The sequence below is a fragment of the Leucopleurus acutus genome, assembly GCF_964270905.1.
Source record: "Leucopleurus acutus genome assembly, chromosome: 5".
In the NCBI taxonomy this organism is placed as follows: Eukaryota; Metazoa; Chordata; class Mammalia; order Artiodactyla; family Delphinidae; genus Leucopleurus; species Leucopleurus acutus.
In genome coordinates this window covers 6,527,260-6,549,282 of record NC_139147.1, presented here as the reverse complement: position 1 = coordinate 6,549,282, position 22,023 = coordinate 6,527,260, and the positions used below count along the sequence as shown (strand labels likewise).

The following is a 22,023-nucleotide window of genomic DNA, read 5'->3' as shown; positions in this document are numbered from 1 at the left end:
TTTGTCTGCATTTTACCCTCTAGACATTTACTGTTTATAATGCATACATTCTACTGTAATTTCCTCTTTCTTCTTCTCCTCTATGAACTTCCCTCTTTCTTAAAGGAAGAGTTAAGACTGCTCTTACACTCACCCTGACATGGTAAATCTGGTCATTTCACCTGATGGGCCCTCCTGACTTTTAATTTCCTTCTAACACCTTTGACTTTTGATCTTGAAGCGCAAGGGCCGTACTTTTATTGGGTTTAATTTACTGGAAAACCCCATGTTCCTTGTGAATCAAGCCATAATAGTCAATGAATAATCACAGGCTGCAGCCAGGCTGGGTTTTAGTTCTGCTGAGTAACTAGGAAACCGACTAACAACAGGAAGGTAAAAAATGTTAGGAACCCTGTTATGGCCCCAGAACTAGGATAAGACATTTTATTATGAGCATGTGACCACCCAAGCCTAGAGTGGGATCAGCTACCGCCGCGTAGGACCCAGGGCAAGGGGGTTGCTTGCCTGAGCCCAGGGCTCCTGGGAAGGGGAACAGGGAGTGGCAGAGGCCTGGGTGGGAGTCAGGAGTACAGGCTTGTGCGTGACCCCAGCTTCCTCTCTCCAGCCTCTGCACCTCTTTCAGTTCTGCATTTTGCTCCCGGTTGGATTATTTTCTATCAGGTTTCACACATTTATATCTGAGAGGGTAGGGATTTTTGTTTCATGTATATATTTTTTAAAGGATTTTTCATAAAATGATCCCAGAGGGGAGCTTGGAAAAAGACACTTTATAGCTATATCATTTTTAACCTCTCTCTACCATGCGCTGAACAAATTCTTTACAAATTTGGTTCTGTGTCAAATGCCCATCACAGCCTGATGACATAGGCGCCATAATCACCCTTGCTTCTACAGAGGCGAGAACTGGCCCAAGGTTTAGCCCTTTAGAGCAGAGGAAAAGTTGGTTGTCAGGAACGGACTGTCTCCAGACTCCAGTGCCACTTCTTTGGACGTCTTTCTGCTCAGATGTGTTGGAAACGCCCCTCCCCCGACCAGCCCCTCGAGGAGGAAAAATGTCTTCCCAAAGAGTCAGTGGACCTCAGGGACTCAGGGAGCCCCTGATCACCTAGCACCGGAGACCCACGGGCAGGGGAACAGGTCCTATGGACAAGGCAGCCCCACTCCGGGCAACTGAACTTGACCTAATGGCTGTCTGTACCAAGCTTCTCAGATGCTTTCAGTAGCCTGGGGGAAAAGACCCTCTATGAGTGGAAACTGCAGCCCAGATGAGTCAGTATTTTCTGCTACAGTTAAAAAAAAAAAATACTCTTTATGTCTCCATGGTAACTTACTATGGATCTGTATCCCATTTATGAAACTCCTTCTTGACCTATCTGTGATTTCTGTTCCAGGCCTGAATGTACATGGAGAAACCATCAGAATCAGTTCAATGTGCTGGAAATATCAATCTTCTCAGCACCCGGTTGTTTGAGCCATGTAGACCCTGCCTCTGACCCATGCAATGCTGATACCCGGAGACCCTCAGGTACCTGGAAACATTAAGGTGCAATAGTATCTCAATTATCTGGATAACTCCTGGTTTAGGGTTGCCATGGAAACCAGGAACCTTGGTAACGGAGAAGTGAGGCCTTTCCTCTCTCCCTTCACAGCACTGCAGTCCCTGAGACGCACCAAATTTCAGCCCCTGGCCTTGCCTAAGCTGAGCTATTTTATTTTATAACTACTCTTAGGAATCTAAATATTTCTCCAAAATATTGAGAATCCGACCTGAATCTGAACAGGAAATGTGCACGTTTCTAGCCAGGGACTCAAGTATTGAATATTTCCTGCTACAAATGGAAATGGGAGGTATGGGTGATGGTTTTGATCCTAGTTAGAAGTCAGATAGAGTTTCAACCCTGAATTTCCCATTTCTATGTCTTATGACTTGGCAAGTTATTTACCCTGAGGGTCAACTCCCTCATATTTAAAGTGGGGACAATAATGCCTTGGGGAATTATCATGAGGATTAGCCCAGGGAAGCTCAGTCAAGGCTGGTTACTACTAAGGAACCGCTCAGCTCTAGGGGGCGCCACTCACACGGAGGCTGTAGGAACGGGGCTTCTCGGAGCAGGGGGACTCCGTGACCCATAAAAGGGCCCATTCTGCATCTTTATCATCTCAGCGTCAGCATGACAGAATGATCAGCAATAAAAATGATCAGAAATCCTAAGTCCACGAGGAGGTCCAAGAATGGGGCCAGGATGAATCCCTTATGACCCCAAGCCCTGCGGCCACTCGGTGGCACCAGTACTATTCCAGTCCTGCCAGGGCACGTTTGGGGTTAAAGCCTCCGGACCCGGGGAAGAAACCAAAGAACGACTCTCCTCCTCAGCTCCCAGGACACACAGAGCACGGGGCGCCAGGCCTCGGAGTCCCCGGCCCAGAGCGGCCCTGGAACAGCAGGCGAGGGACAGCCGAGTGACATCAGGCGCCGAGCGAGGTCCCGCCTGAAAGGTCCGGCTCCGCCCCCTGCTCTTCCCCTCCCCCTCCCCCCCGCTGCCCTCCCCTCCACCCGCCCTCTGCAGTCTCTCCTTCACTCCCCTCCCTCCTTTCCCCTCCCCCTCAGCCCCTCCTCCCCTCCTCGCTGCCGTCTCCCCTCCCTCTTGTCCTCCCTTCTCCCCCCGCTCCTGAAGAGCGCGCGGCGGAGGGGACCAGCCGGTTACTTCCTCCAGCGGCTGCGCGGAGTGCGGTGTAGCCCCAGACCCGAGCGCCCGGAGCCCGCCCGCCAGCAGCCTGCCGCCCGCCGTCTGCCGCCCATCCCGGCCTCCCAGACATCCCCCGCCGCGCGCCCGCGGCCGCGCCCGCGCCCTAGCCGGCGCGCACGGAGGAGCCCGGGCCCCGAACCGCCGGCGGCCCTGCCCGAAGAGGCGCGGTAAGAGTGGGATCGGGCCGGGCGGGCGGCCGGGGTCCTGCGGGGAGCGTCCTCCGGCGTCAGATCCTCTACCGGGGAACCCAGGAACCGGGCGGGGGACGTGGGTGGCGCCGAGCTCCGGATCCCGGGGCGCAGCCGGGACCCAGGCTTGGTGGCGGCTATCCGTAGTATTCGGGGGTCGAGCGTCTGGGATCCGGTACGCTCGGGGCTCGTGTTCCTGGGGCCGAGTGGCTTTCGGGGCGGCGGGCAGAGCTCGGAGTGGGCCCTGCGGTGACGGGCGGAGCAGGCTGCGAACTTGGGCCGCGGCCCCGGGGTCGCCGAGGTGGCAGGGGCGGGCGGGGCGCGCCGCTTGTTTCACTTGCTTTTGTTTTAAAAGGAAACGCGGGCGTGGTAGGGGGGCTCCTGCCAGTGGGCGCCCGGCGGACCTGATTTCGCGAAGGGGTGGGGGACGCTGGAGAGGCGCGCCCGGGTTTGCGGGGAGGACGCCGGGCCCGGGAAGATCTGGGGTGCCGGGTGCTTGAAACACCTGGGAGGCTACGGCTTCCCGAAAACGCGCCGATCCCAATCCCCCGGTCACCTCCGCGGCCAGGTCCGGGGCCCGGCCGTGGCAGCGGGCGAGGGGGGCGGCTGGAGGGTCCTGCGGCTCCAGTGGGACCCCCGCGGGCGCCCCAGGACCTCTGGGTCCGGGCCCCTCGGTCCTGCGAGGCGAACATGGGGAGCCTGTCGGAAATGGAGATGTGGGTGCACAAGGCTGACTTTATTTTCCCGTTCTTAGAGCATTTTGGATGAAGGGGTAACAGCGTTTGAGCGTGTATGGCTTTTATTTTTTTTTTTTTAAGCACATGAGACTTTTACATTGGCCTGTATTCAGTGTTAGGGTATCCGAAAATAGTAGTTGACCTGCTACTGCTGATTTAGAAAGTAAAGAAGTGAGCAGTTCTCTTTGGAGATAGGGGTAATTTATTTTAATTTACCCGTAAGAGATTATGTTTGTTCCGTGCAGTGGAAGCGGCTGTGCACTGTCTGCTTGCCCACATCACCACCAATCAGAGAGATAAGTCTCTAAGTTAAGGTTTATTAAAATTCTGAATGATATCACAGTACAGTACATGCTAGCTCTCTGAGTCCTGCAGGGAAATAATCAAACACTCATTTCTGGGATTAGTCATTCCTCTCTCTAGATTGATAACTTTCAAAGGAAAAAGCAAACTAATCTTCAAAAGTGCGTTTCAGGCTTGTTTTTCTTTATTCTCGCTTTTTTTTAATTTACCTAAATAGAAACCTGTGCTCTAATCTCACATAAGCGATCACTTGTTTCCATAAGGGTACTGTTGTCCGGCAAGTTCTGCTTGTTTTAAAATTTAACCATTCTCAGCCCTTCCATTTCTGCCATTTTCCCTTTTTTCTGTTGTTCAAAAGCATCGATCAATAGGGCAACACCAAAAAGATCTAAATGTGAAATTGACTTAGGTGGAGAGACTTGGCCTGTCTGCCACCTTCACAAGCTGTGTTGAGTAAAATAAGGGAACTTAAATTTGATTAGTTGTGTGTTTGTCAGAAACCATCGGTAGAGCATTTTGATTCTACATGGTTTCTACAAAACAAATTAAAATCCGGACAACAGAAGAATTCTATTCCATAGCTAGTCATTACAGCTCTTTATGTGGGAGTGGTAGACGGCCTTTCCTCCTGGTATTTGTACACAAAAATCAGGCGAGGCTTCTCCATTGCCTTCCACTTCTATTCTCTGTCCGTCTCCGTGAAGCTGAAGAATGTGGAATAAAGTCCGCAAACCAGGCGAAGACGATGGGTAACTGACAACACCCAAGGTGTGCTTTCATTTTGGTCTCCTGTTGGAGGCTTGCTGGTGTAATCAGCCGGTGACAGGACTTAGTTCATCCGGGTCAGTGGCATAAAGCTCTACATTAAGGAGCGTTTCACATCATGAAGCGTCTCGAGCAGGGGCCTAGGCTAAAGATATCTGTGTGCCATCTCTGCTCTTTATTGATGTGCTGGGAGGAGGGCGCACGCCTCATCGTGATCCTGGCTCCTGGAGGAGCTCAGGAGGTAGGGCCATACTCCCCGGGGCTTTGGTCTGCCCTGTGCCCCTTAGATGCCCCCGCAGTAGCTGTGTGATCCCTGGGCAAGATCCCGAGGTCTCTGTTGCCTCACTGTAAGATGGTATAACATCTGCCGCTCGGGGATGTCAGACAGTTGAGTGAGGTGGGAAGGTGTGGTGCCCCAGCTCGGGCTTCGCCCTTAGCAAGGTGGAATCTACCAGGGCAGCGATCATCAGTAGTGAGTATTGATTCTTGAGTGCAGGTGGATGACAGGATCCACCAAGTGGAGATTCTGAGCAAACGCGGTCACTTTTGATCCAGGACAACTCCGCCCCTCTGAACCCCTGCTCCCACCCCTCCACCCCCAACTATGATTTACTGTCAAAGCTTTCGCGCCTCCGCTGGCCCCCAAGATAATTACCCGCAGTCTGAGGGTTTTTACAGGCCTGTCCAGTGCCTCTGGCCTCCCTGGTGGCTGGGACTCTGCTCTCATACTGCCTTTTCTAGCCAAGGGGGTGTGTGTCTGTATGCTGAGTTGTTGGGCGGTCTGTTTAGCCATAACGTTGACTATAAAGAGAAAACAAGAAAGTACAAACTCGAATTAAGTAGTTACAGGAAAATAAGCTGTTTGCCTCCGCCAGTGAGTCTATCCATTGCACAATGTTTTAATTACTCAGGGTTCTTGGTTGTAACAGGTAGGAGCCCTCAGTGGAGACCGCAGGGCAGGCAGTTAGAGGTACCCCGTAAAGCTTCCTTCTAGACCCCCAGTTCAAGGCCGTGAAGCGGGGAGGGTGGGTTACTGTCATAGGGGATTCCCAGGTTATTTGAAAATCAGCTTTGGTTGCTCTGTTTTTTTAATCTAACCCTAAGGCAGGATTATCTAAGTACCTTTCTCACTTATTAATGTTTAACTTACCCCACCAAACAATTACATTTTAGGGCCCCAAATAAGTTTTCAGTTGATTACAGCAATCACAGGTCACATATGGAACTGTCCAAATGCCCGTCACACATGCAACTCTAAGTTTTCTAATAGCCACGGTAAATGTGGTGAAATTAATTTCAATGTGTTTCAATTAACCTCGCACATTCAAAATATTACATAAACATGCAGTACATACAAAGTTAGTACTGAGATACTTTACTTTTCGCTATGAAATCTTTGAAATTGAGAGTGTCTTTTGCACGCTGAGCACATCGGAGTTCGCCCCAGCCCAGTGCCAAGCGCTCAGGAGCGCCCACGTGGCTGGTGGCCGCCACGTTGGTCAGTGCAGGCCCAGGATAAGCCCAGACCATCCAAGCAAGTAAGGCAGATCTGTGATCAGAATTACTTCCTCTTGAAGAGATGCACAGCTGAGCAACACGCAAAGCAGACGTAGTTTGAGCTTGTGTATTCAACGCAGGAGGATCTAGACGATGCAGGAGGGTTTGAGCTGCAGCCCTGGTTCTCCCTTTTATCTGCTTCCTGGGCCCGTGCTTCCTCACAGCTTGGAGAGGGGAGGGGGCCTCCGAGGCAGGTCTCCCGGCAGGCTTTCCTGGATCTGGGAGCTGCGGTGGTACGTCATCCCTGCGCTTGCCCTGGAGCTCCCAGGTTGAGCTGACTGTCTCCCTTGCGTAAGGGAGATAGCCCTCCCCTGCCCGGCAGCCCACACCCCGAGGTGAACCTTGGAATTGAGCATCCTCCCACTCCTGTCCTGGAAGGACCCAGGCCCCCAGCCCAGCTCACCCAGCCAGCTAGAAGGCAACTTTATCTGTATGCCTCAAATCTAAATAGAATTCAGCGGCGAATCAGCATTATTATTTAATTACTTAAGTAGCATCCCATTTGTGAGAAGAATTCCCGGCATTCAGTTTTGAATGACCTGTTAGGGCTGGAGAACTTGGGCCAACTCAGCCAGAATTAGGTGTGGATGTGGACTTGATTTGTTGCCTCTTTGACTTTCTTCCTTTCTTTTCCTTTTTCTTTCTTTTTTTTTTTAAGATGAATGATTTTGGAATCAAGAACATGGACCAGGTGGCCCCTGTGTCCAGCAGTTACAGAGGGACACTCAAGGTGAGTGAACAAGTATTAATTAAAACTTAAAAAAAAAAATTGGAAAACTCAATCTCTAGGAGAAAAAACAGTTGGTTGGGTCCCAGAAGACCGGTTCTAGCCCTAGCTTTTTAATTAACTGGCTGTGTGACTCTGGACTGTTTGCTTAATCTCTCTGGGCCTCCGTTTTCTAGTCTGCAAAATGGGTGTCCTGGTGCTTGTTCAACTTGTCCTCCAAGATATGAAACCATTTAATTTGTAGATGGTGAGGCCTTTGTAGTTGCTTTTGGAGACTCCTACCAGGTGAAAAATCCTATGAATTCTCCAGAGAACAGAGCTGGAGGAGCTATCTGTTCTGTCCCCCCAGAAGTTTTCTTGGGTGACAGAAAAGTTGTTTAAGAACTGAAATGAAAGAGCTTAGAAGAGGCAGGCGGGCCCAACTGCTGCTGCAGCTCCCGTCAGAAGGGTCAGTGCCCACCGGGATGCAGGCAGTCTACATCCATTGTGTCCTTCCAGGCACAACTGCGCCTGTTTATGTAAACCAAAGAACAGATTAAAGATGAAAGAGCCTTCTCAGCTGCGTCATAAACATTCTGTGTAGTTTCTGTCTCAGTCCCTTTGGGGAACATTCTTTAGCAGCACAAACTGATAATTTCCCATTTGCCTTCTACAAATGTGACAGGGAGATTTGATTGGGGTTTTTTTAGTGCTGAGTAGTAAACATGTCTCAGAAACAGCGATTTTAAATTAGCCTCCTCCTAGCTTGGTGTTTTGTATGATGATGTGTCTCTGGCATGTTACATTTTTCTCAGTGGATCAGCGTGAGGTTATCTGTCTGATAGAACCCCAAGAGGCAAAAATTGGCACAGACCTTTCTAGAGTGTCATGAAATTTATCAGACGTCAAGTCAGCGAGGTTTTCTTTTTTCTGTTCATTTTGGTCAGACGTTTTCAGTGTTGGCATGGCAGAAACCATACAAGAAATTACGGTATTAAGTTTGAAACGACCCCTCTAGAGAGAAGACTTCTATAAACTAGAAGAGTTTGACAATGCCTGTGCGATCTCTGGGCTTGGAGAAGAAACTGTCATTGCTGAAATTTGATGTGTTGAAATACGCAGCAGGAATTTGTCTTGTCTTTTGGCTTCCTGGTTTTAAAAAAAAGAACAGTCAGGAGTCCAGTCAGGAAAGGGCAGGCATTTCTTAGTCACTGGGCAATGCTAGTGGGAATTTTAAAAATCTATTGGCTATTTCACCAAAATTGGCGCTGCTAGAAGGTAGTTCATAAGCTGAGATGAGTATTTCACACTCTCAGGATTGGTCTTTCCCCCTTGGGCTTTGGGCCATTGGACATCTTTGCTTTGGGTTTTGGGGAGCTGGACTCCAACATCATTGGGACATCACTGGGTTGAGCTCCTACTTCTTATGTAATGTGTCATTCATTGTTCTGCATTTCTAAAAAGAAAACACACAAACTGTTTGATTTGTAAATGTCTTACACATTTTTTAATTGATGACTCAACAGATGGGTCATTGCATTGCACATGGCATGGGATTTCCAGCTTATGTTGGAAACATATAACCTTCACGTTTTTCTTCAGGTTAGGCAATGATGAATCAAGCCTTTATCTGTTACATGTGTTACTCATAAATGAGTCATTTTTCCTTTTTTTGACTGCGCCATGCAGCATGAGGGGTCTTAGTTCTCAACTAGGGATCGAACCCATGCCCCCTGCAGTGGAAGTGCAGTCTTAACCACTGGACAACCAGGGAAGTCCCAATGAGTCTTACATTAAAGGCTATTCCATTTGTAAATGTTAGATGAGATTATTAGAAGTCCTCACAGTTCCAGGCGTATCTTTCTCTGTGTATTTCTCCCCCTCTTTCCTCTAAATTATAGATAGTTTAACTTCAAACCTATTTCCTTTAGAAATCTTTCCCCTTAATAGATGATGGGGGAGGGGTGTCCTTTTCAATGCACTAAACTTTTACAAAATTTAGTCTTAAGGAATGTTCTCATATGTATTATTATTTTCTGAACCGTTGGAATAGATAAGGAAAGACATGTAGTTTCAGTTACAGTGTTTCATGGTAAGCATTTCAGAATAAATGCTTCAACAGAAAAAGTAATGTATTTTGTTGTTTGATTTTTCATTTTCATTTAATCACTCGCCTTTCATTTTAACTGCAGTGAACCAAGTCATTTTTCTTATACACACAGCCTAAGCATCTCTCCCAAGTAGCTTAGAAGGCCCAGGTGTTTGTTTTTCTTTTTGTTTGTTTGTTTTTTGCGGTATGCGGGCCTCTCATTGTTGTGGCCTCTCCCGTTGCGCTCCGGACAAGCAGGATCAGCGGCCATGGCTCACGGGCCCAGCCGCTCCGCGGCATGTGGGATCTTCCCCGACCGGGGCACGAACCCGTGTCCCCTGCATCGGCAGGCAGACTCTCAACCACTGCGCCACCAGGGAAGCCCGCCCAGGTGTTTGGATCGCAGTGGTCTCTGAGTCCCTCCGGGCACTGTTCTAAGATTCTCTTGGTTTTAGGTTTGTTTACTTAATTTATTCATTTAAATTGGTTAGGCCATTAAAAATAAGCTCCCAGTCATTCTGGCTCTGCGGTTGATGACAGGCAGACCTTGTTGTGTTCTACTTCGCTTTACTGCGCTTTTTACAAATTGAAGGTTTGTGCCAACCCTGCATCCTGAGTTTGTCGGCACCATTCTTCCAACAGCATTTGCTCTCTTCGTGTCTCTGTGTCCCATTTTGGTAATCCTCGAAATATTTCAAACCCTCCACCAGTGGAATGATTACAGCTCTCTGAAGGCTTAGATGACGGTTAGCATTTTTTAGCAATAAAGTAGTTTTTAATTAAGGTACGCATAGTTTTTAGACATAATGCTATTGCACAATTAATAATGTAAACGTAACTTCTACGTGTATTGGGAAACCAAAACATTTGTGTGACTCGCTTTACCGCAATATTCACTTTATTTTGATGGTCTGCAACCACACCTGCAGTATCTCCAAGGTAGGCCTGTAAGTGATCCAGAGTAAAGCAGAATCGTTCTGGTCACTTGGACCCTGTCAGAAGTCCACTCAGACTGGTTGATTCCACGCGTGGCTTTATGACTGACAGCTTAATCAGGGTGTATCAGTGAGGCTGCCCGTGGACCACTTTGAAAATAGGTCATTAAGTAAGTTGAAATGTCACGTTTCAGTTTTCTTTCCCTCTGCTTTTGCAGCGCCAGCCTGCCTTTGACACCTTTGATGGCTCCCTGCTCGCGGCTTTCCCCTCCCTCAATGAAGAGCAAACACTCCAGGAAGTGCCGACAGGCTTGGATTCAATTGCTCATGGTAATTTGTTACTCAGACTTGACAAATCGAGCGTGATGTCCCTAAGTAGTTCAGTTCCTACATTATAATTCATAAGTGGCGAATGTTGGTATCTTGAATCTTTGTATGAAAAGTGCGGTAGAGGCTCAGATCTGAGAGAAGACAGTTTTCCTTTTTTATGCGCTTGGTGACTCTTGAAGTCCTCACTTGCCAGACACACCCCAGGGAGGGTGGGTGCCCTGCTGGGAGCAAACCACAGGGGTTCCCCCCCTCCCCAGCTTCTCCTTAGGATATTTCAACACTGCAGCCAGCCCGGGCCCCATCTCCCAGTCCCCTCTGCGAAGCAGACCAGTAGACATTAAAATGCACCCCAACTTTTCATCCAGGTCCTTAGCTGGATCTTCCTCCCCTACCCCGAGTTTTGGGGCAACAAATTATTCCTGCTCATCTTTACCCATCTGTGTTTGCTTCCGTAGTTCTTAACGTCCTTGTTTACTCTTTTTGTTTTTGTTTTTCGTTTTCGCGGTAAGCGGGCCTCTCACTGTTGTGGCCTCTCCCGTTGCGGAGCACAGGCTCCGGACGCGCAGGCTCAGCGGCCATGGCTCATGGGCCCAGCCGCTCTGCGGCATGTGGGATCTTCCCGGACTGGGGCACGATCCCGTGTCCCCTGCATCGGCAGGCAGACTCTCAACCACTGCGCCACCAGGGAAGCCCGTTGTTTACTCTTTTTAAGGGAATAGCACGTCAAGTAATGCCTCTGAGATTACTGTGATAGAGTTATTAGTTGGAAACGTTCCAGAAATTACTTTGTCATATGAAGTAGGTGCTAGAAAATATAGCCCAGAAAATTAATTAAAACACACACGCTTGTGTAAGCGTGCCATCATGTGACGGTCATTTATCATTCTTGAAATTGCCGAGGGAATCCAGAGAAGGCTGTGTTTCAATAAAAATTGACGTCACGGGTGCTAAGTGCTGTGTGTTCCTGTTACATCTGATGTTCCTTTGCTGCCGCTTAGTTTAATGGAAGTCGCTTCCAAATTAGCCATTTACAACCCCTTAAGGCTTTTGGCCAAAAACCTTGCAACTTCTTTCATTGTCGAAAATGTAAGAATAGTCTTAAATAGAACCGTTATCTAGGCATCACTGCTCTATGAAGTTTGGCAAAAAATCAAACTCGAGTTTTATTTTAGATTTTTTTAAAATAAGTGTAGTTATGAGATGTATGATATTTTCTCCATTGCAGTCAAAAACACAGTTTTTGTTAATATTTACACTCATCTAAGGAATGATGTGGAAGATTTGAGATCAGAATTGTTCTTCCCTAGAAGCTAAGACTCCCCCCACCCCCAATTCTCCCTGTGTTGCTGCCAGCTTGAACTCCTAACATCCCCGTGGGGTTTCTTTTCCAGACTCGACCAACTGTGAGTTGCCTCTGTTGACCCCATGCAGCAAGGCTGTGATGAGTCAAGCCTTAAAAGCTACCTTCAGTGGCTTCAAAAAGGAGCAGCGCCGCCTTGGCATCCCGAAGAGTAAGCGCTCCTTCCTGGAGCTTTCTGCGCCTGCGCTGTACTAGACAGAGCCATCAGGCTGCCATAGCTTAAGATGACTTAATTTCAAGCATTTGTTTAGGGCGTATTGAAAAGAGGGACAGAGCTGTCATTAAGCTGAGCCAGTTTTTATTTCAAAATCCAACCAACGGAACACTTCATCCAGCACTGCTTTTAGTGCCTCAACATCTTCCTGGGTGTCTCGTTCATTTCCTTGGACTCTGGTGCCCGTCTGGGCTCTGCGGGTAAATCAGGAGTGCTTCTGGCCTTACTGCGTCCTTTTCTTCCCTCCCCGGTAGATCCCTGGCTGTGGACTGAGCAACAGGTGTGCCAGTGGCTTCTCTGGGCCACGAACGAGTTCAGTCTGGTGGACGTCAACCTCCAGAGGTTCGGCATGACCGGCCAGGTGTTGTGTAACCTTGGCAAAGAGCGCTTTCTGGAGCTGGCGCCTGACTTTGTGGGTGACATTCTCTGGGAACACCTGGAGCAGATGATCAAAGGTACCGGTGAACGACTGGGCTCCCCAGGCGGGGTGAGCATAGCAGGGAAGAGTGATGGGGGGGTCATCTATGGTTGGCATTTCAGTGATGTAGGACAGATTGTCTGAAAATGCCATTGGCGTGAGTCAGCTACGTGACGGTGATTTATGGATTTTGGCTCCACTTAAGTACGTGTGTGGGGAGCATTGGCCACAAGGCAGGAGCCCTAGTCACCAAGGTGTTCAGTGTCGCCAGACGTCATGAGTTGGAGTTGGAGGCATACGTGTGGCTCAGGTGAGGAGACAGCAAGAAGGCCCGTGTTTGGAGCTCACCTCACAGAGCCTTAGGAAATAAGTCAGCCTCAGCGAAAGTGAGCCTTTGTTCAGATAAACTGGGAATTTTATAATAACATTTCCTAAGACCAAATGGAATCCCACAGAGGAGTTTTTTGTTTTATGTTTATAAACCAGTGGAGAAGTAATTGATACATATTTACACCCTGACATATTATACAGGACCTGGCCTTTGAGTAAAAAGAGCTCTTATATAGAAAGTCTTGAGTTCGACCGAAAAAGAGCATTGAGACCAATGTTAGAAATATATTGAGTTACAAAGGAGAAACGGTATAGTGAGGGAATCCTTCAAGTTAAAAATGTAAGAAAACAAGCCCGTGAGAAGAGTTTAGGGAAGTATTCCTCATTTAATTGATTTTAAACTCTGAGTTTCAACGTCTGTCACAGACTCAGAATCTTAAAAAGCTCTCGGGGTCACCTGCCAGCTCTTCTTAGTTATGGCTTCTGAGGGCCAGGGAAACTTAAAGACCCTCAACTTTTCCCTGAACTTGGACACGTCTGGTCTGACAAGTTTCTGGTGAATCTATTTGCTGGCGAGTTAGACCTGTTTTGCCATTTCTCGCTGTGTGAGTCTGTGTGGGTCTGGATTTGTGGTGGGCGTGCATGTGGTTGTGTGTTTGTAGGACGTAAGCACGTACAGGGAATGCTAACCTTTTCCCTTTAAGTTCCTGGGCGTGTGTGTCCCTGTTCGGTTGCCCATAGCACTGCTTTGACCTCTCTTTCTGTAACAGCGCTCACCACCCCTGGACACACCTCAGGGTTTGAGGCAATGGGTCAGAAGCTTCACCAGGGCAGGAACTGTGTCCATGTTACTAATCTGCTGTATTCCAGCCCCTGGTACAGGGGGGTACTTCATAAGCATTTATTAACCCTTTGTCGACTACACAGATGAATACAGTACACCATCTAGATCTCTCTCTTGTATACTAGAAAATTCAGCTTCGCCAATAACAGCACTGAGGAGTTTAGAAGACTTATTCTAGTTATTAGAAAAATACATTTCTGTCTCTAGTGCTTTGAAACGACATGATGACATGGAACACCGTCAGATTAAGTGGGAAGTGCTAAAATGCATTTTGTTATGCTGAAATAACCATAGAACAGTAATTCAGAAAGGAACTTTTGTTCTTCTGTAGTTTAAACCTCTCAATTTATAATCTTATGTCTCCTCTGTCTATTTTTCAGAAAACCAAGAAAAGACAGAAGATCAGTATGAAGAAATTTCACACCTCAACTCAGTTCCTCATTGGATTAATAGCAATTCGTTAGGTCAGTGCAATTAATTCTGCCCTTAAGAGCTTCTGAGTCTTCCTGTTAGATTCATGGAAGGTTCGAAGGCAGAACCTGCACTGTCCCATACGGCAATCACACACATTCACAAATCCAGAAGTGCGGCCAGTCCACACAGATGTGTAGTGAGAATATAACGCACACCCGCCCGATCCGAAAGTCTTAGTATTGAACAGAGAACATCAATATCTCCTTAATAATTTTTAAAATTCTGATTACGTATTGAAATGATAATGGCTCTCTTAGGTCAAGTAAAATATTCAAATTCATATCGCCAGTGTCTTTTTAGTTTTTCAGTGTGGCTACTAGAAAATCTAACGTCACATCAGTGACTTATGTTATCTTTGCTTTGGCCAGGGCTATAAATTGGCAATTTATAACTCAAGGGGCAGAATGGAGTGAGCCAATTGCTGTGGTCAGATTAGTGTAACAAACAAAGGTGGCAGGCCCAGGAAGTGTGTGGACAGCAATACTAAATTTGCTCTGAACTTTGGGGTTTAAATAGGTGTCATGGAATTCTGTCCCCCCCACCACCCCCGCGGTGGTTGACACTGGCGAGTGTAGGTTTTGGTGGTCCTCCAGCCAGAGTGGGCAGGGCAACTGGAGATACTCCCTTATGGGTCACTGGCTGGACGGCAAATCACTTCATCTGTCTGAGCCTTAGTTTCCTCAGAAGCTGAAAGATCCAGTGACCCTGTTGTCCCAAGGCTCACATGGAAGCACTTGAAAAACAAGAGATGTAGAAATATTCACATGAGGCATTGCATCCGGGGTCCAGGGGCTGCAGGCATTTTGGAAAAGGGCTCATTGACTGAGAAGACGAACATTTAGAGAAGGGGAGGACACAGGAGAAAAGCCGCCCACCCAAGCTCACAAGTCCACTGGGGTTTTGGGGAGGGAGGGCTGGAGCGGGCAGACCTGCTCGCGCTCCGTTTTGAGGTGTGGAGGGTCTCTGGTCATCACGTTGATGTCACCTGACGGCTCTGCCATCTGTGGTCCTGTTGCAGGTTTTGGCGTGGAGCAAGCGCTGTATGGAATGCAGACGCAGAGCTACCCCAAAGGCGGCCTCCTGGATGGCCTGTGTCCAGCATCCTCAGCGCCCAGCACGCTCGGTCCCGAGCAGGACTTCCAGATGTTTCCCAAGGCCCGACTCAGCACCGTCAGCGTCAACTACTGCTCCATCAGCCAGGACTTCCCGGCCGCCACCTTGAATCTGCTCTCCAGCAGTTCTGGTAAGATCCAGGCTTCCAAGTGCCCTTCACAGCAGGGTTGTTGGTTCGATCCCACAGCCACGGTGACATGAGCTCATACATCCGGAGTTCAGCCAGTGAAGGAGGTCAAGGACTGGTCCGTCGGGTCACGGTCCCAACAGTGGTGCTCGGCGAGCTTACTCCTAACGTATCTCAGGTCCCAGGCACTGGGGGTGCCGGGTGAATGACACAGTCCTTGCTCCTGTGGCCAGAGTCGTCCACGCAGTGGGCTATTGCGGGAGGCAGTGTAGGAAGGTGACAGATCTCTTCGTACGGGGATGCGTATGTACTGTGCGTGAAGCTGAGGTTGGATTTTTCCATATTCACCCCCGTGTGACAGCCACCCAGATTGACATGGAGAGGGTGCCATGTCACCCTCCCAGTTAATAGCATCCCCACCCCATCATTGTCCTGACTTTTATCACCATAGTTTTGCCGGTTCTTGAACTTGACGCAGGTTGTGTTTTCTCCTGTGTTTGTCTTTTGCTCGCATTGTGTGTGCCTGAGGTCCGTCCACGTTGCTGCCCTTTTCCTTGCTGTGCAGCCCTCTGCTCAGAGCTACATCCTGCCGTTGATGGAAGATGCGATTGTGTAGCATATGTTTCATAAGGAATAAGCAGCTCTGTTTCAGGGCATCGTGAAAAGTCTGGGTGATTCTGAACCAGCAGGGCGAACACTTAAAGGGGGCAATGGCGATGATGCCGCCTCCGTGGGTGGTAGCACCAGACGTGCTGTTGTCCTGGAGGGTCAGAGTCCGTTGTTGTCTCTGCCAGGGAAGCCCGGAGACCACGACTCCGCCGAGACAGGCGCCGACAGCTTCGAGAGCTCAGAGTCGCTGCTGCAGTCCTGGAACAGCCAGTCGTCCCTGCTGGACGTGCAGCGGGTACCGTCCTTCGAGAGCTTCGAGGACGACTGCAGCCAGTCCCTGGGCCTCAGCAAGCCGACCATGTCCTTCAAGGACTACATCCAGGAGAGGAGCGACCCGGTGGAGCAAGGCAAACCAGTTATACCTGCGGCCGTGCTGGCTGGCTTCACAGGTGGGCGCCACCCCGGGTCCCCGTCCCCTCCCCTGCACCCGCCCAGCCCTGCACCCGCCCTGTTTATCAAGGGCGTTTCTCGCTGGACCACATTGTGTTGACACCCCACGTCTTATGCGTGGGGTGTAATCCTGAACCCAAGCGAGCTGTCTCCCTGAATTCAGAAAAGGCCAAATTTGCTGCTCCCTCACCTGGGATGTGCCTGGCCGGTGCCTAGAAGAGCAGCAGCAGGGGACACGGGCCTGTGGAGGCTTAAGCCCTGACTCAGCCACGCCAGGAATTTCAGAGAATGTAAACTGGCTGGGGGAGGGGCAGCAGAGCCAGCCTCCAATAACCCAGGGACTGTTTACCTCTGCTTGCTTCTCAAATCCATCTTATTTTGAAGGTTTGGGTAAGAGCTATTCTAGGCCGGGGACAAATATTAAAGCTGTTTTTAGAACCAGATATTTCCAGTACATTAGCGAAAATATCAGAAAATTTTTTTCGTTGCTTCATGTGTCCTTAAATGTGCTTTTTTTTTTCTTCATATTTTGAACATATGGGGTCATTGGGGATTTAAAAAAAATACCTGCTTTAAAAAAATCCAATAGGTTAAAATAAGAATACGTAGACACCCATTTTTTTTCAGTCACATAAAACGAATAGCCGTGAAAAAGTGTTAAAATACTCAGAGAGTGTGGAAACTGCTGTAATTTTCATACATGGGCATTAGGGCCTGATAAGAAAGTAAACAGCCGTGGTGTTGGTGGTTTTCATTTTAATATTAGTTACCGTTCATTGCCTGCCAGGTCAGTGTGGTAGGCATATGGTCAGTAGACCCTAGGACAGCCTAGCCTGGGTGGTATTAACCCATTTTACAGGTGGGGAAATGGGCTCAGAGGAAGATAGCTGTCTGTGGTCACAAAGGTCACACAGCCTTATCAACAATACAGCCACTGCGCCTTGCGGAACGGCGCTTGGATAAGCGTGTGATCCAGGGCAAGGCACCCAGCTGCTGAGCCCATCTTATCCTTCATCTTTAAAATATTGATACGGTGATACTTCACAAGGTGGCGGCAGTTCTAAGTATTAATCGAGAAAAGGTATATGAAGAGCACTTTGCAGAGCATATACCTCATCAAATAGAGGCGGTGAGGCCATGGCTACAAGCCCAGATGCCCCAGTGACCACTTAAAGCAAGTCTTCGGTTAAGCAATTTGCCCATTGTCATCTGGCAAGAAAGCTACGCATGGGATTCGGAGAATGACACGCCTCATCCTGTGTTGAAAGGCTCCTTCCACCGCCTGCATCCCTGTCCCACTGGGTGTTTCTAGAAATAAACCTTGAAAGTTATTACATAAGGAACAATTAAATAGGGTGAGGAATTTTTTTTTTTTTTTTTTTTTTTTTTTTTTTTTTGCCGTACGTGGGCCTCTCACTGCTGTGGCCTCTCCCGTTGTGGAGCACAGGCTCCGGACGCGCAGGCTCAGCGGCCATGGCTCACAGGCCCAGCCGCTCTGCGGCATGTGGGATCTTCCCGGACCGGGGCACGAACCCGTGTCCCCTGCATCGGCAGGCAGACTCACTGCGCCACCAGGGAAGCCCTAGGGTGAGAAATTTTGATGCCAAGAGTTGGTGGCCCAGAATTTTTTTTTCTTTTTTTCCTAAAAGACCCAACCCAGCAATCAGGGGCCCAGCGGCCTCTTTTTCAGGAGCAGGGGGCGTGGAGGAAGCCCTCCAGGATTGTCACCAGCACCCAGAGTCACGCCTTCACCTTGGCACCCAGTCCAGAGCCAGGTCTCACATTCCTTGGTTCAGTAGAATGATTAAAGCCATGCTGTATTTTAAACCTAGAAAAACATAACCCGCCCCCTTTCCCCTCAGGAAGCGGACCTATCCAGTTGTGGCAGTTTCTTCTAGAATTGCTGTCCGACAAATCCTGTCAGTCTTTCATCAGCTGGACGGGGGACGGATGGGAGTTTAAGCTTGCTGACCCCGATGAGGTACGTCCAGAACCTGGGACCTTGCTCTCCAGGCTCTCAAACCTGATGCCATCCCGTGGGGGTTCACAAATCCAATTCTCTGGGTGCAGGAAAGGGGTCACCAGTATACAGACGAGAGCACTTCCACAGGAGGCGTGCCTGACTGTCGGGAAATGTGGAGTCTTGTTTCGCCGATGAACAGTTTATAGTGTCCCCTGTTTACGCACACAGCCCCAGGCAGGCTTCACCACCCTGCTCTGTCATCTAGTTAAAAGGTGAAAGTTGTCAACTGAGGCTCTCGCCTGATCATCTGAAGATGTTCTAGGAAATTTGCCTTTTCCCTTGGAGGGACTGAGCCCGCTCCTCGGATGAGGTTGGCAGAGCTGCTCCAGCCCCATCTGGAGGAGAAAGCCGAGGGCAGGTCCGATACCAGCCCCTCGAGGACAGTGTAAGGGGGCAGCCCTTGGTCTCTGGTACCAGTAGAGCGCGTTCTGTCACCTCCCCAGTATCCTAGGGCAGCAGAAGCACTGAGGGATGCAGAATGTCCTGAGGTCCTGATTCCCCTCAGCCGCTGTGGACATGGGGGTCAGAATTCAAACCCAGGAGGTGGGTGGGACACAGCACTTCCCTGGTCTCAGGACCTCCCTGATTCTGAACCCTTGGCTCCTGGGGGTTTTGTGAGTGAGAGGCCTCCGCAGATGGAGCTTTGGGTGGGGTCACCTCGCTCTCGCATCAGCGCCTCCCTCCATCCCCCGAGAAACAGCCGGGGGGATGCAGAGCCCTGGCCTGTGCACAGAAGCAGATGACACCTCTGTGGTCCTTACGTAGTGGTAAAGTGAGCGTGCATCCGAATCATTGTTGGGAAAGTGATGCACTTTTTCTTAATCGCCAAACTGAATGGAACTCTTTTCCATCCATCCCACAGGTGGCCCGCCGGTGGGGAAAGCGGAAAAACAAGCCCAAGATGAACTACGAGAAGCTGAGCCGGGGTTTACGCTATTATTACGACAAGAACATCATCCACAAGACGTCGGGGAAGCGCTACGTGTACCGCTTCGTGTGCGACCTCCAGAACTTGCTGGGCTTCACGCCCGAGGAGCTGCACACCATCCTGGGCGTCCAGCTGGACACGGAGGACTGAAGCCGCCCGGGGCTGGAACTGGGGCCATGGGGACGCATCCAAGGACCCCGAGAGGCAGGATCAACGCGTCTGGGAACGTCTCCAAGAAGCAGCGGCCTTATTTCATCTGGTACCGCGGTCCTCTGCCGAAAGCAGCACAGTTTCTCGCTTCTAACGCCTGCTGCCAGGAACACGCAACTTAAGATGCTGTTACATTAGAATGGCCCAGAAGAAGCACCAGGCAGCCGTCCTGGCTCTGGGCGGGCTGTGTCGTGACAGGATCGTTCGGGCCGTTGGGTCTTCTCAAAGGAGCGAGCGTCTTGTGGACACACACTTTTGGATTTTCTTTTGCCTTTTGCAACCGGGAAACGCCAATGCCAAAGAGGTCTCTGGTTCAGAGGGGGAAGAGAGTGCAAGGAAACAATCATGCCATTTCAGAAGTTAGTTTGTATATATGACTGTAACCTTATAATTGTTATCAAAATCCCCTAACAGACCTATTTAACAGAAATTGTATATTGTAATTTAAAATAATTATATAACTATATGTGAAATGAGAATGCAGACGGCATTTTGCAATGTGTTCCAGTTGTCAAGAGCACAGGTGGCATTTTGCAAACATTTAATCTGCCAGGACAGACTAAGAGAAGTTGTAAAGTGTGTATTATTTACATTTAATATACCTACAGGAATATGGTCTAAGAGGGTTAATTCCTGGTTTTTTTCGTTTTGTTTTGTCTGGGTTATCTATGGCAAGGACTTTGTACATTTGGGAATTTTTATAAGAAACTTAATGTTATTATCTGGGGGCCCATCTGGCCTCTCTGCTTCTCCTTTAATTGTAATGTAAAAGCTATAAAGCAGTATTTTTCTTGATAAATGGCATATGTTTTCCATTTCTATGCATGCCTTTAAATCAGTTTATATACAAAACTTATTTTTGAGTTCAACTGTTTTTCCCCCAACAACGAACCTCCCCTTGACCAGCCATTTCCTTCCCGTGCCCCAAATTATGCTGTTTGATTAAAATAAGAATACTATTTTTGGAAATATGCGACTCCTTTTCAGAGATCAGGAGGGATTTATGTAGCAGCTATTTTTACTGCAAAAGTAATTCACTGGAAAAAAATGTAATTTGTAAAGAAAGTTTTATTTTTACCTCAGCTCGATGTACAGTTGATGTACAGAGCTGAAGGTGCAGGGGGAGGGGAAGCTTTATTAAACCTCTTGAACGTGAGTAAAGCCTGATTTTCCCCATCTTCTTTACCTGTCGAGTCTCGGGCTTTCTGGATACCAAGCTGCTCCTTTCTGCTTAGTGTCCACAGTTTTATTTTCTTGGACGCAGAATGCCCAGAGGCAAAGAGAGGACCAACAAGATGGGAAAGGGAAGGGATTGGGGTTGTTCCTGTGAAGAAAACATCTTGATCGTGATGGAGACTTTAGTAGTTGTTTCAAAGGAATCCCTGGTTCAGCCTGTGCCTCCTGCCTTTTGTAAATGATCAAGTCAAGTCGGTTTCAAAGTTGGACAGCCCTCACTAGCAGCATGAGGAGGTACTAGGACCATCGGTGATATCTCTAAAGAAGAATCATCCGTGCGATGAGACCAGGGGCTTGGGTAGTAGGGCGAGCGGGGCAGAGCAGAGCTGGAAGGGGCACCACACAGTCTCAGAACCCACACAAGACTGTATTCCAGTATCACTACGCACAAGGTGTTTTTCTCAAGCAGGACCTGTTTATCTCTCAGACATCTGTTTATAACATCAATAGACATGGGACTGGGAACATCTTGCTGCCAAAAAGAAATCTTAGCTATTGGCTTATTTTATATGGGGTTTGACCACGTGAAATTGCCAATGTTTGTGTATTTCATCTACGAAGTTGGCAGTTTTATGTGGCTTAACCCAATCGTTATGGAAAATCAAATCCATGGTAAACCTTTGGCGTGGTAATGAACAGGACTTGAGTATAAAAGTTTTGTAATTCGGCCTTTTCTTTCTCAAATAATAAAGTATTTTGTTTATATAAACTCCTCCTTGTAAGGGTCCTCATTCTTCATCCCCACCGGCCCCCCGGCATGGAGGCGGTGGAGTCAGGATACTGGGCTCAGAACCTCCGGACACACACCTGCTCAGTCCCTCAGAATTACATCTCCCTGTAACTGATTTCACACACCCATCCCCTAGTAAATTGGGACCAAGCTGGAACCAACTGTGAGCACTTCCTGAAGGAATTCCCCCAAAGTGTTCCTTAAAGCGAAAAATTTTCAAGAAGAGATTAAAATAGAAAAATACAGGGGTCTAGTCTTTGCCAGGGGGTTGGCAGAGATAACAAGAGATTTTAGGATGTTTCTAATAAGAGCATAGGAGTTTGAAGTTCAAGGACGTTTGTAACTGAGACCTTGACTCCCCTGGAGTTCTGATGTTGCCGAGATGACTTATCATAGATGAGGCTGGTGGTCCCTAGGACACCTCTTCTCAAACTCATTCTTGGACCACCTTTCTCCTCTGCAAAATAAGTGAGGATTCTAAAAACTTAGGTAGATTGTATCAGTGGTGTGCTGAAGCCAGCTTGCCACGGGCTGGCCAGAGCAGAAGGTGAGGGCCTCTCCCCAACTTTGCATCAGCGAGGTGTTAGTAGCTCAAACTTG

General features: G+C 48.6%; 1 protein-coding gene across 1 annotated transcript; it reads left to right on the top strand.

Moving 5' to 3' along the window:
* Positions 1–2,742: 2,742 nt before the first annotated feature.
* On the top strand, positions 2,743–21,383 carry ETS2 (ETS proto-oncogene 2, transcription factor). The gene is made up of 10 exons (XM_082839363.1): positions 2,743–2,914; positions 6,956–7,027; positions 10,246–10,357; positions 11,749–11,868; positions 12,186–12,386; positions 13,904–13,987; positions 15,016–15,240; positions 16,032–16,295; positions 18,159–18,277; positions 19,182–21,383. Exons 2-10 carry the CDS (start codon positions 6,956–6,958, stop codon positions 19,395–19,397), a joined length of 1,413 nt encoding a protein of 470 aa, XP_082695489.1. The 5' UTR covers positions 2,743–2,914; the 3' UTR covers positions 19,398–21,383.
* Positions 21,384–22,023: the final 640 nt, after the last annotated feature.

Bases quoted from the DNA above. Each gene is read 5' to 3' on its own strand.
- ETS2 (XM_082839363.1), top strand. From the start codon at position 6,956: ATGAATGATTTTGGAATCAAGAACATGGACCAGGTGGCCCCTGTGTCC. The intron at 10,358-11,748 runs GTAATTTGTTAC...TTTCTTTTCCAG, and splicing joins CTTGGATTCAATTGCTCATG to ACTCGACCAACTGTGAGTTG. The intron at 16,296-18,158 runs GTGGGCGCCACC...CTTTCCCCTCAG, and splicing joins CGTGCTGGCTGGCTTCACAG to GAAGCGGACCTATCCAGTTG.